The sequence below is a fragment of the Alosa pseudoharengus genome, unplaced genomic scaffold, assembly GCF_046254945.1.
Source record: "Alosa pseudoharengus isolate Yale_2024_CS ecotype anadromous, Long Island Sound unplaced genomic scaffold, YU_APseudo_1.1 YU_APseudo_1.1_scf_2, whole genome shotgun sequence".
NCBI classification, from domain to species: Eukaryota; Metazoa; Chordata; class Actinopteri; order Clupeiformes; family Clupeidae; genus Alosa; species Alosa pseudoharengus.
In genome coordinates, this window is record NW_027468663.1 from 22,374,309 (window position 1) to 22,387,927 (window position 13,619).

Here is a 13,619-nt window from a genome sequence, read left to right on the forward strand (position 1 = left end):
ACACGCACGCACACACACACACACACACACACACACACACACACACACACACACACACACACACACACACACACACACACACACACACACACACACACACACACACACACACACACACACACACACACACACACACACACACACACACAAATTAACAAAATTATTATTCTTAACATTACATTTTTTTGGTACCAGACTTCAAAAAGGTGAAAGGGTTATAGATTATTGTGGGGGAAAGAGATTAGGAATGACAAAATGAAGGGATAGTTGAGTATGTTTGATATATAAAAAAGTATGAAACTTGTGGGAGTGATGACCTCTGTGACAGCACTGTGGAGAACTGAAATATCCTTTCATTCCTCCCCACCCCTCCTTTCCTCCCTCCATACCTCAGAGGACCTGGCCCTGTCTGCCCCCACTGTGAGGAGACCATCTCTCTTTCTTTCTGCCTCTCTCTCTTTCTCTCTCTCGCTTTCTTTCTGCCTCTCTCTCTCCCTCTCTCTCTCTCTCTCTCCCTCCCTCTCTCCCTCCCTCTCTCTCTCTCTCTCTCTCTCTCTCTCTCTCTCTCTCTCTCTCTCTCTCTCTCTCTCTCTCTCTCTATTGCCCTGCTCTGTGACCCAAGGCGGATTAGCAGCCAGTCTGCGCTAATGCCTCACTGTCACATCAACACACTGTAAAACTCCTCTTCAGGGAGACGTGGAAAGCGAGAGAGAAACTGGGAGAGTGATCAAATGGAAGCCTAGAATCTCCACGGTTTTAATGTGCTTCTTGTGAAAATATTATGTGTATAAACTCTCTTCTCAATGTCCGTTTTCACCCCCCCCCCCCCCCACCACACACACACACACTGTTTCTCTACTGCCTGTCCACTCCTCCCTGCTGTTGGTCAGTGGTTATGTGAAAGAGTGGGATTGATGCTTTAAGTGTGTGAGTGTGTGAAGGTCTCATGATGACAAATGAGTCCCACTCCCTGACCATGCATTACAGCTGAAATACAGATTAATGATCCACCTGACATTTTGCCATGTAGTCTAATGCTGCTATAAATCCTCACCATGTACTAATAGAAAGAGCAAGGCAGCAGGAGAAAGACACAGAGAAGCACTACCAACACAACCCTTCTGGAGTTCCTAGATCAGGGGTCGGCAACCTTTTTTGCGTGGAGAGCCACTTTTACCGAATGTATTTTTTTTTCATCTCTTTTTAGTTACTTTCATTCAACAGAGGATTTTTTAATACATGTTCTACTAGTTTTTAAAAGTAACTTGAAATGTAAAGTGGAATGACAGAAGTATAGGCCTTAGGCTTCCCATGTAGGCTAAACACTACCCCCTATTTTTCCAGTGTCCTTTGGTATGCAAAGTGACATCATAGTTAACAACACAACACTCAATCACAAGCGCACACATCAACAATAACAATTAAAGTGTTCTCATTGACTGAAATGGAGGGAAATCTGTGATTTTGTTTGATATTGACATGACAACGAACCGCAAATGTAACAATATTGTGCAGGCTACGGTTACGGAGTCAATTGAGGTGGAAAGTTACATAAATTACTCAGATGGACCTGCAATATTACATTTTGAAAATGAACAAACTAAAATAAAATACATTTTAATTAAATACTCATTAATTATTTTGAAAAGCTGAGCCGCATCAGAGGGATCAAAGAGCCGCATGCGGCTCCGGAGCCGCGGGTTGCCAACCCCTGTCCTAGATTTGCCTTTGCCCCAAAAATGCCTGTTAATCAGTATCCTCCTGAATTTCCTGCCAATGGTGCATGTAGCACATGAGCAGAGTGAGGCCATTTTAGGCTTTACTTGGTGTGTTTGTACACTTTCTTTGAGCATAGGAAACTCATGTTTGTCTGGTTGCAGGTCGTGACCTTGCCAGCACCACACTGCCTGGGTACCCCCCTCACGTCCCTCCAGCTGGGCAAGGCAGCTACTCAGCCCCCTCATTAAGTGGCATGGTGCCTGGTGAGTGAGCATGCACGCACACACACACACACACACACACACACAAACACACACACACACACACACACACACACACACACACACACACACACACACACACACACACACACACGCAAAGTGAGAAAGAGAGAGTTAAGAGGCAGTTATAAAGTGATAGATTGAGGCAGATGATGATCGAAAGTGATAGAGAACTCACAACAATGAATAGAGTGGTAGATATATAGAGAGAGAGGGAGAGAGAGAGACAGTGGTTTCCCCAATGGAGAGAGGTGTCCATTTGAACTGTGTACCTTTCATTTAAAGCTCCTGATGGAATAGGATGAGGTGTGTGTGTGTGTGTGTGTGTGTGTGTGTGTGTGTGTGTGTGTGTGTGTGTGTGCGTGTGAGTGTGTGTGTGTGTGTGTGTTCAAGAATGTGCTCAATCAAGAGCTCCCTCACCCAGCTTTAGAGCAACCCTCCAGATCCAAATCAGATAGCCAAGACTTAGGCGATTCTTTCTTTCTCTCTTTTGCTCACTCTCTCTCTCCGTCCCTCCTGTACCTTCTTTATCTGTCTTCTTTCTTCCTCATTGTCTCTCTTCTAATCCCTTGACTCTGAAGGTCCCTGTCTCCCACACTCTCTCTTCCTCTCCTCCTCTGTCTCTCCTCCTCCTCCTCCTCCTGCTTTTCTCTCACCTCTTTACTCCCTTTATTCTCTGGTTAAATCCCAGTGGGGGGGGGTGTCTCTGCCACTTCCTCCTCTCCCCTGTCTGCGCCAGGTTGACAGGATTCCCAGGGGGTAATGTGCATGCATGCATGTGTGTGTGTGTGTGTGTGTGTGTGTGTGAGAGAGAGTGAGGATGTCTGTGAGTGTGTGTGCATGTCGCAGTAGCACAGCTGTCCCTTCTCAACATCAGTAATTTGTTTTTAATGAGAATCACCGCTGACCCCTGACTAATGCATTCATTCTCTGCCTCTTCTTTCTTTCAATCTCTCTCTTACTCTCTTCTTTTCTTTCAATCTCTCTCTCTTACACTCTTCCTTTCTTTCTTTCAATCTCTTACTCTCTTCCTTTCTTTATTTCAATCTCTTAATCTCCTCCTTTCTTTTAGTCTCTCTCTTACTCTCTTCCTTTCTTTCCATCTCTATCTTACTCTCTTCTTTTCTTTCAATCTCTCTCTTACTCCCTTTCTTTCAATCTCTCTCTTACTATCTTCCTTTCTTTCCATCTCTCTCTTACTCTCTTCCTTTCTTTCAATCTCTCTCTTTCTTTCAGTCTCTCTCTTCCTCTTTTCCTCTCTTTCAGTCTCTCTCTTCCTCTGTTCCTTTCTTTCAATCTCTTACTCTCTTCCTTTCTTTCAATCTCTCTCTTACTCTCTTTCTTTCTTGTTCTCTCCTTCGCTCACACACAAAAGCATTAAGGCACCAGCACTTTACTCTCACATGTGCACACACAACACTGACTTGTGCACAAATTTGGATTTGCATTATGCATGTCATCAACTGTACCCACTCACACACGTATCTCCTTCCACTCTTGTGACATTTATATGCAGAAGCTGATAACTTTTACTTGATAAGGTTTTCCATTTGCCATTTACAGTGTTTATGGACTTATGGAATATATACAATATCCCATATATTTAATCATACTTCTTAATATGCAGTAACCACCACCAAATCCAAAAGTATCTCTAAACTATCCAGATAGATAGATAGATAGATAGATAGATAGATAGATAGATACTTTATTGATCCCCAAGGGGAAATTCAGGACTCCATAACTAATTGTGTAAATCCATAACTAATTGTGGCATGTACATTTTAAGTTTAATTTAACATAACCTGCACTAGCACACTAAAGCACAACATAACCTGCATTAAAGCACAGTTTAATTGTTTAAATGTCTTAATTAAAGTAGAATGTTTACAACCCTCTGCAGCCTGCAGGGGTTTGTGCCGGTGTTGTACACACATAGGACATGATAAACATCAAGGCATGTGAGGAAAACAACAGACCAAAACATAAGGAATAACAAAGACCTTAAAAGAGAGGTGTCAGAAAAGAGGAAGATTCAAGCTAACCCTGCTAACAAATCCCCTAACGCTTCTGTAGGGTGGGTGTGCATTTACCAGGGCCATGGCTGTCATTGTGTGTGTGTGTGTGTGTGTGTGTGTGTGTGTGTGTGTGTGTGTGTGTGTGTGTGTGTGTGTGTGTGTGTGTGTGTGTGTGTGTGTGTGTGTGTGTGTGTCGACGGGATGTGACTCTCAGGGGTTGTGTAGGAAGTGTCTCTGGAAAGGAGGTGTAACCTTGTCTCTGGCTGGCAGCGCAAGCGCCCCGGTGTTTTCCCAAAGATTTGACAAGCATTTGTGACCTTGACACAGAGTGCCTCACAAGGGGACCCCCTCTCTATCTGTCAAACACACACACACACACACACACACACACACACACACACACAGATTTCTCCTCAGAATAACCTGACGTGCGGCAGTCACCACAGAGATGAAATGACAAGGGGGGAAGCATTAGAGCTCAGGGAGGTAGCCGCAGCAGCCACCCCACCTGACAAAGCACTGAAGGTTACCGGGGTAACTCTGCAGGGGCCACTCATGCTATGTGTTTGTTCCACACCCTCGGCTGTCCTCCTCCACGTTATGTGCTCCGTTGCTGCGCGCTGCTTTGTGCTCCCCCTCCTGTTGTGTGAGCTGTAGGAGGCATGATGGTGGTTAGAGTGGAAGGAAAGGTGAGGGGAGGAATGGGTTAGATGGGGAGTTGAAAGGGATGAGCGTAGAAGAGATAAAAGTGGAAGCGGACCGGCGATTACATCTGGTTATGAGAGACGCACGTACAGTGGACATGTCAGGCAAACCAACAGTGTTGTGTGTTAGCTAGAGTCCTTTTTTGTTCTCGGGGATAGGCCACATCCAACCTTGTTTTTGTTCTCGGGGATAAGCCACATCCAACCTTGTTTTTGGTTCACTGTCCCCTTTACCTCATCATACCCCCACGTTCTCCCCTCTCTCCTTGTCTACCTCTCCTCCTGTATTATATCTCTGTTTCCCTCTTTCCCTCCCTCTTTACTGTCCCCCTCTCTCCTTCTCTTGCGGCAGGGGGGCTGACACATGGAAAGGGGGAGCACAAGAGCGATGAAGCAGAACCGACAGAGCAGGAGAGACAGAGGGGAGGGAGAGAGGGAGGGAGGGAACGAGTGGTCTGGGGCTTCAGGGTTTGTGACAGTCAGCATAGGGAGAGTCCTCCCCAGGGAAAACTGGAGTGTTGGAGGGGGAGAGAGAGAAAGAGAAAAGTAGACATACTTTTGATGGGTCAAGTGGCTTCAAGAGATACGACCCCATTATGTGAAGGTATGGAAAACGCAAAAAGAGAAAGAAAGGGATAAGGACGGGGCAGAACATGCCTTCTAGGTTCCACATCTATTAAAACACGCAAAACAAAAACCCACAAACTGATTAACATTGACAGAAACTCATACAGATTGTAATGCACAGACCAAGAGGAATATCTGAGACTGTATATCTCAATGTGTACTCAGCCTTTTAATGTTGTTTTCATAGGGGGTGACTTTTCAGGCGGTCCGTACTCTCATCCTCAGTATTCCACATATAATGAGTCCTGGAGATTCCCAAACCCGAGTCTGTTAGGTAAGTCAGCAACAGACACACAACAATGAGCAAATGACTTGCTGTAGATATGCATAACTCACTCTGTAAGAATAGACGATGACTGAAAATAGTCATCACTTCAGAAACTTGAAATAAAATTTGACAATGATATAAACTAAAAGTCAACAACTACTCTCATTGAACACATTTCACAATCCCAATTGTTTCTGTTATATGAAAAACAAGTCCATTCACACAGTCATCCATCTTTTCTATATAATGTGCAGGTAGGAGCACTTACTATAAATATTCACCCAGCATCCAATGTTGAGGACTGCATTTTTTGGCATTTCTGGAGTTGTTTGTGTGTGTGTGGTGTGTGTGTGTGTGTGTGTGTAGAGGTGTGTGTGTGCGTGAGTGTATGTGATGGGGTAGGGGAGCAGGTTAGGCATGTGTGTGTTTGTTCTTGTTATTAGTATGAGGAGTGTGCAGGTGTATGTTTTTTTTTGTGTGTGTGTGTGTGTGTGTGTGTGTGTGTGTGTGTGTGTGTGTGTATACTATGTGTGTTGGGGTAGGGGAGCAGGTTAGGCATGTGTGTGTTTGTTTGTTTGTTTGTGTGTGTGTTTGTGTATTTGTGTGTGCTTGCCTGGGCGTGTGTAATCTGACCAGTGCTGTATGTGTTTTGGCTCTGCAGTGCTGCAGCAGGACTACGGATCTCTTCTGGGCTCTGACATGGCCTGCAGCTCCGGGCTGTTCACCAGCCAGACCACACAGATCACAGGTATGTCTGCTGCTGTCTGTTGGGTGGGGGTGGGGGGTGAAGGGGACTCACGTCCCTAACTGCACTGTAGTGTCTGACCATAACAAAAAGCAACATCATACCATTAGTGCCAGCGGTGTGCTACTGGAATCCACGTGTTGGACAGTAACAAAAACAGCAACAGAATTACAAATCCCAGTTAATGGTAAAATCATGTAATAGTTAGAGGACGTTTTCTCACTTTGGTCCTTCAGTAGCATCTGATTGATCTAAATCAATATTGTGAAGTGAAATCTCACCTGTTTCTCCTGGGACACCCTTAAGAGAAATAAGGCGAGATAAGAATAGTCTGAGAAAAACAGGATTTTGAGATAAAGGTTTAACTTAAATTGGGCTTAGGCTATGACAAGAGGAAGGCTATTCCACAACTGAGAAATGTTTGAGACAATACATTTCCCTTTTGCACGTTTGTTGATATTTGCCCCAAACACCAAACAAAACACCAGAGAGTGAAACCCGTCCCCCACCCACCTCAAACTGCCGTCCCCCTTTTCGGTGATTGGCTTTTGTTACGGTCAGGGCTGTGTACAAAGACCAGGCTTATACAGGGTACTCACAGAATGGACAGGACTGTGTACAAAGACCAGGCTTATACAGGATACTCACAGAATGGACAGGGAGAGAATCATGAGGAGATATCCGCTGAATGTAACAAAAAATGTTACGGGTTAGAAATCGCTTAGAATCACTTACAGTACCTTAAATGGATAGAAAGAGCATACACAGCTAACAATAAAAGTCCCTAATCTTACTATGGTAGTGGCCAATGGCAGTCTAAACCTCTGACATACAGTACTTGTCATTCTTAAAGAACTGCGTGTTGAACTTGAATGGTGTTGAACTTTAGCTGGTCATGATCACATAACTGTAACTCATTCTATTTGAATGTTTGTATGGGCTCTTGCGTTCCTTCAGAGCATAAATGTATCTCTGGAACATCTTCTCAATTCTGGTGTTTGGCCTCATAGGACTCCCTGTGTCCTCCATGTAATGTGCTGCTCTCACCTCTCATTGGTCCATTCTCATCATCACTTCTCTACTCTCTCCCCCTCCTCTTCCTGTTCTTGGCCTTAATGAAGAAAAATGATGTGCTTCTGGTTTGCTGTGATACTTAAAAGCCTTTTCATCTAAAGAGACCCATAGGCGGTAAACACCAAGATGCTATGATCAAGATTAATCTTTGTGTTTGCGTGAAAATATGTGTGTGTTTGTGTGTGTGTGTGTGTGTGTGTGTGTGTGTGTGTGTGTGTGTGTGTGTGTGTGTGAGATACATCGCAAATGGCCAGCTCAAGCTGAGAGACGGTGAAAGAGAATTACAAATGGCACCTGGATCATTGTCAACTAAGATAGCCCAGGTCAATAAAATGATATCATTATCCCGCTCTGCTGTAACACATCTCCACATCCCTAACCCACCATCCTCAATGACTCCCTTTCTCCTCCGCATCACAGACAGGGCACAGTTTCATTCATAAAATCCATCACCAGTAAAATAACTGTACACTGAAACTGTCTGATTTGCACTGCTCCTAAAACCACAGCACAGGGGGGAATTATCACACATGTAAGTTGTTTTGTGTGATAATTGGCTGCTGAGTCAATACTGCATGCATTCAACATTGCTGTGCTGACAAAAGTGAAGTAAAATGGAACTAAACTTAAATGCTTTTGGAATTGGAAGATGAATGCAATGTAATTTTCTCACAGATCTGTGCATTTGTTATCCTTTTTTAAAACTGCAAAAGCTTAACAGAGTGAATAATTATTTGAATTATGCTTATTGTGGTGAGCAGGTGTTCTTCCATCAGAAAAGAAGATCAGATGTTATTATCTCCGTAGTTGCTCCTAGGCAACAATAAGATTACAGTTTTTCTCAGTCGCTTTGGTGCATTTCTCAAATCATATAGAACATGTGCACAACAGTTAGTGCATTTCTCAAAACAATTAGTACAAACTGCACCACATAGCAGAAAACCTGCAAAATGTGTATCTTGCTCAAAATGCTTAGTTTATGCCTCAAAAGCAAATATGTATGCCATTGAAATGGTTAGTGCAATCAAAATGACATGTCATGATGCCATTGTTTATGTAAAGATAGTCAAACTGTTTTTTTTTGTTGTCAATATGACAGTTTACTCTGTAAGTATTTACAGTAATGCGCAAGGCAGCACTATTTTCTATTTCAAAACTGCAAAGTTATATGCATTATTGTGTGTGGAGGGGGTTGATTGCAAGATAGTGGATATGTTTCAACGTTTTTTTTCTGTTGACAAGACATTGTGACAATATAAAGAAAACAAAGGCTTTTACGGCATTGTGCAAATGAAAAATGGCCCATATACAGTAAAACACCCCTTGGTCAGCTGTGCACCACTGTACATCTTTCTATACATCCTGACGTTCCTGTCTGTCAAGTCACATACAGTATGCTAGACAGATTATGACAACTAGTTATGACAGCCAGTCCAACACATTTACTGTACATGTAATGACACAAGCGATGAAATAAGGCCAAATTGTTTTATGGGGTAGGACTATTCAACAGGGAACCAGTATAGTGCATTTTGACCAACATGCCATTGATTAGCAAGTGAAAATAATAATAATTTGTACAAAATCAGGTGCATGGACTTAAGAGCTTTATTATTTGTTCAAGATGGGGAGAAACTGCTTTAATGATGTGCACAAGTGATACGATTATTGAGAATTACAATTCTGATCTGAGAACTATGTGCTAAAAGTACATAGCCTGTGATGAGAACTTAGACTTAGACTTATACCTATTTGGGCTGCTTAGACTATGATAATTTTTATCACACAAGGTAGATTTTTATGATAAAGTGGCTCACTTCATTGTTAGGAGAAGTATATGTAATTGAATTGATATAAATGAAACCATAATGACAGTCACATCTACAGTATGTATTGAATTGATCCATCAGTAATATGGTCTTCTCCTCTTCCTAGGGTCTCCATACTACTACAGTGCTGCCACAAGAGGGACAGGCCCTGCTGCCACAGCTACTGCCAGCTCCTATGACCGCCATTAACTGCCAGTGAGGAGGATGAGGAGGAGGAGGAAGAGGAGGAGGAGGAGGGATTGAGGGTGATAACACCAGCGTTACTCCACGAGTACAGAGGATTGGAGAGGAGAGAGAGAGGAGAGTGAAGACACTGTTTGTACGTCCAAACTTACTTCTATGCCATTCTTCATGTTCTGCCAATAGCTCTATTCATGACTTTGTGCTGCCATGTTGAAAGGGTGAGAAACGCAGATGTTTCTTTGCTCTGCATCTTTCTCTCTTCCTCTGGTCTTTCAGCCTTTTGCATTGACCTCCCTGAGATGTGAACTCTGGGGTTTTAGTCTAAATAATAATGAATCTTTCATTGCAAACTCCTCCAGCGTTCAGTCATTGTTTTGTTTACAGTAGAACCTTTATTACTTGAGTTAAGTAATGAATTGAAGAAGCCCTGAAAAAGGTTTATGATTGATTTTGTTCTTTTGTCATGTCTTTTTATTTGATGTGTTGGGAAAAGAAAATTGCAAAATGTTCTCTATAGTTTACAACATAAGGAGAGCTGAGTTTTGATTTGGCTGAATGGACAATCTACCACTGGCTAGATTTAGGTTCACTCCCACTCGGGCAGTGATAATGGGGATGATGTGTTCATTGTCTCATCCGGTGCCTGTTCTTTAGTTTGTTAAAACCTGCATTTTTAAAACTCTTTACTTTTGTTCATTAATTCCAATCTTCCCGCTCTTTCCTTTTGTTGTTGTTTTGTAATATACTCTTTTAAAGAATATATGTTTGAGTGGTTGTTCATATAATATTTTTCTCAGGTTAGTAAACTGGCACTATTGAAAAGACGGCCTATAGACTTGATTAATTCTGATTCCAAGCTGAGAGAGAGGGAAGGTCATCACTGAATGCAAATTTAGAGTGCCTATGAAATGAAAGCACAACATCAGTACAAATCCTAAACGGAGACGTCAGCATGGACTACAGCGGAATGCTGAACTTCTTCCTCTCGATGTCTACCCAGTTTTCATCTGAAAGGCATGCTTTCCAGAGTGTGCTTGAAAGTCTAACACACTCATATGGGATATACAATAGCATAGGTGTACATTATGTGAAACATGTTCGTGTGTGTTTATGTGTGACTTTCTAATGCTGCACACACACGTAGCAATGTAGGTACAATAATCACCCACACTGAAGCACAGTAAACACATCCGGCCAGTAAATAGTGTACAGACACATCTCCCTCTCCCTGTGTACATAGAGGTGATCGGTGTGTGATGTGTATATGTGTGTGTATGCTGGACCTACGACCCAGCCCTCATATTGGGAATGTTGAAATAATTTAAAGATATTTATTGCTGGAGAGGCAGACTAATATATATGCTCTATAGGAGACTTGTTGCCAGTATCCAGTGCCAGTGGCTACATTTGAGCACTGCTCAGTTTTTAAAGGAATAACAGACTCTCATCAGACTTAGCCAGGGTTTGGTAGTGTGTTGTCAAAAGACGTGCCAGTCTCAGCCTCTGTACCCATTCCCAATGACGTTATCAAGCAGACTTACTAGACGTGAAATCATTGTGTGACAAAAACCTCCCCAAAGAAACTGACTCTCCTATAAAGCACAATGACACAATGAGTCAACACTGTTTTTTTTTTTCAATCAATCAACATTTCTATTTCTCTCTTTTTTATAACACTCTCTCTCTTTCTCTTCTTCAAGTATGTGTACTTTATTTCTGAGTAACTCCTTTCATCTGCAATGCGCTGAGACAATGCACGAAGTGGTGGAGGCCTTACCAAACCCTTTCTGTGTGTCAAAACTGTGTGTCAAAACTGTGAGTGTCTACCACTGTGTGTGTGTGTGTGTGTGTGTACAATTGATGCTGTACAGTATCCATTTCCAACAAAATATCCCCAATCAGAATTGATTGAGAATTCATATTTATTGTAGATGCTAGTGAATGAACACAGAGAAAATGGTGTGATTTATTTAGCTATTGTCCACCCGTGTAAAAACCTTTTTATGTCCGTTTGTTTTTGATACGCTGTGGTCTGCTCAGACTAGCTTTGAACTGAAGGAGTACTGTGTAGTTTCAATAGCCAATCAGAAGCACCAAAACTGCAATGGAAAGGTTAACAAAAGAAGAAGAAAATAAAAATATATGAGTATATCTTCAGAAAGTGTTAGTTTGATTATTAATCTGTAAAGTAGTTATAGAATGACTTCTTGTGTTTGTAGGCCTAAGTTGCTGCTTGGGCAACTCTAAAGAAACCCTTAATAAAAAATTCACCATAGTGCTACTGGTGAACTTTGTCCTTATCTAACCTTGTAGTTTGAGGCATTATGAACCTGAGGTGCACCAGCTGATATTAAGGACAGTGCCTTTATTTTTTCTACTGAGTCATCCAGTCTTGACCATGTGTCCCTAAAGCAACTGTCTACTCTGTCTACAGAAGGTCACTTATCTATAGACCAATCAATGCCGAGTGAACCACAGCAAACTAATTTGAATTCACAGGATTTGTATTTCTCTCTTACAAACCAAGGAAACCAGGTTGTTTAAAAGCCTAAACATATGTACACGAGATATTTATATGTTGTCATTATCAAGTTATCATGATATTAATTTGATGCCGTTCAGTTAGTATATCACCACATTTTAGTGGAATGATTAGATGTTGAACAAAGGCATGACTAGGGCCTACCACAGCTAAGATCTGGCCATATACACAATAAAAAAAAAAACAATAATTCTTAAATCTACCCTAGTCTCCAAAATATACACATTTGTATGACCACTTGTACAACTCAACTATCCCACATTAATATACTATATACCTTAGAATATCTGACAAATATCTTTTTTCAGACCATGTAGAATTATCAATGAGGTTACCAATGCCATTGAGAAGACCTTATTGGTTGAATAAGGTAGATGTGACTATCATTGGCTTAGAAACTTGGCTTGAAACGGACAGCGGTGATTAGCACCCGCCCCTCAGACACTCCCCCACTCGGTTCCTTTGTCCTCTGTGGGTCACGAGTCCCCCCTCCGTTCCCTCAGGGGGAATCAAACCTGCTGTGCCATCAAAACCCAACCTTGCCCTGTCTCACCCCCATCACTCTCTCTCATTCACTCTATCTTAATCTCATCAGAGCGCCAGCCTCTGTTCTCTCCTCACCTCTCACGTCTGCCATTTCACATCCAGAGGAACTGTTCCATTGATCACATTTCTTGGGGGTGGGGGGGGGGGGGGATCTCTCTTTGCCAATCGGAGGCAAAGGTGCTATTCCCAATACTCCACTTCCTTGGTAAATGCCGGTGATGTCATCTCAATGGCAAAGGAATGTCCTCTTCCTTGATACCCTGTAAAGTCATGTTTGATGTTTGTGCAGAAAGCAAAATCATCATTTCATTGACAAATGGAATATGATATTTGACATCATTATTTAACAATTCTTATCTTCATATGTCATATACGTATATTTTCAATGATCCTTGTATTTGGCCAGATGTTCTTGCATGCCTAAGGCAATGTACATTTCCTATTTTATGACGCACTAAATTCCTGTGGGGAAATTTGTACCACAGTGTGCTAAACTTTACAAACGGAAAGTAATTTATAAGAATTTCTAAAGCATACTTTTATACTGAGGTTTGCCCTCAATTGAAGCTCAGCAAGCAATTCTCCCAGTCTGACCATCATGTAGCAATTGAGTCCCTCCACCTAGGTTGGAGGGGCACATAAAAATAACAAAATCAAAGCAAATATATAAATAAACAAGCTTTCATGAACAATCAATCAAAGTATCTGTTTGCAAGCTTCTCATTGACAGTCAGTGTCTGTATATGAAAATATTATATTTGTCAGCTTCTAGACAAATGGTTCAAAAAGAGTTTGAGGTCAGATTCAAGATTAAGGTGAAAATCCACAGCATGTCAAATAGACTCAAATAGACTGCGCTGGTTGCTGGGCATAACATAAGTGCCATTACTAATTTCCATTTAGTTGTATTTAGACACACAGACTGTACTGCAACCTGTACAGAGACCCTCTTCAGAGGATCCCCCCTGAGTGCAACATCTGATCTACCCCTGGATGAGGATTAACAGATCAGAGACTGATCAGTCTACAGGAACACTTTCTGGTCCCAAAATAAACATGCAAAGATGTCTGCCATTATAGCGA

At 42.0% G+C, this 13,619-nt stretch overlaps 1 protein-coding gene across 2 annotated transcripts in view; it reads left to right on the forward strand.

The window, feature by feature from the left end:
• The window catches only part of pax5 (paired box 5), a 43,508-nt gene extending 30,837 nt beyond the window's left edge, over positions 1–12,671 (forward strand). For both annotated transcript variants that reach the window (XM_076294215.1, XM_076294216.1), the window contains exons 8-11: positions 1,881–1,982; positions 5,537–5,623; positions 6,279–6,365; positions 9,372–12,671. In XM_076294215.1, coding sequence (XP_076150330.1) covers positions 1,881–1,982; positions 5,537–5,623; positions 6,279–6,365; positions 9,372–9,454 — 359 coding nt within the window. In that variant the 3' untranslated portion in view covers positions 9,455–12,671. The remainder of the gene's footprint in view (positions 1–1,880; positions 1,983–5,536; positions 5,624–6,278; positions 6,366–9,371) is intronic.
• The last annotated feature ends 948 nt before the right edge of the window (positions 12,672–13,619 follow it).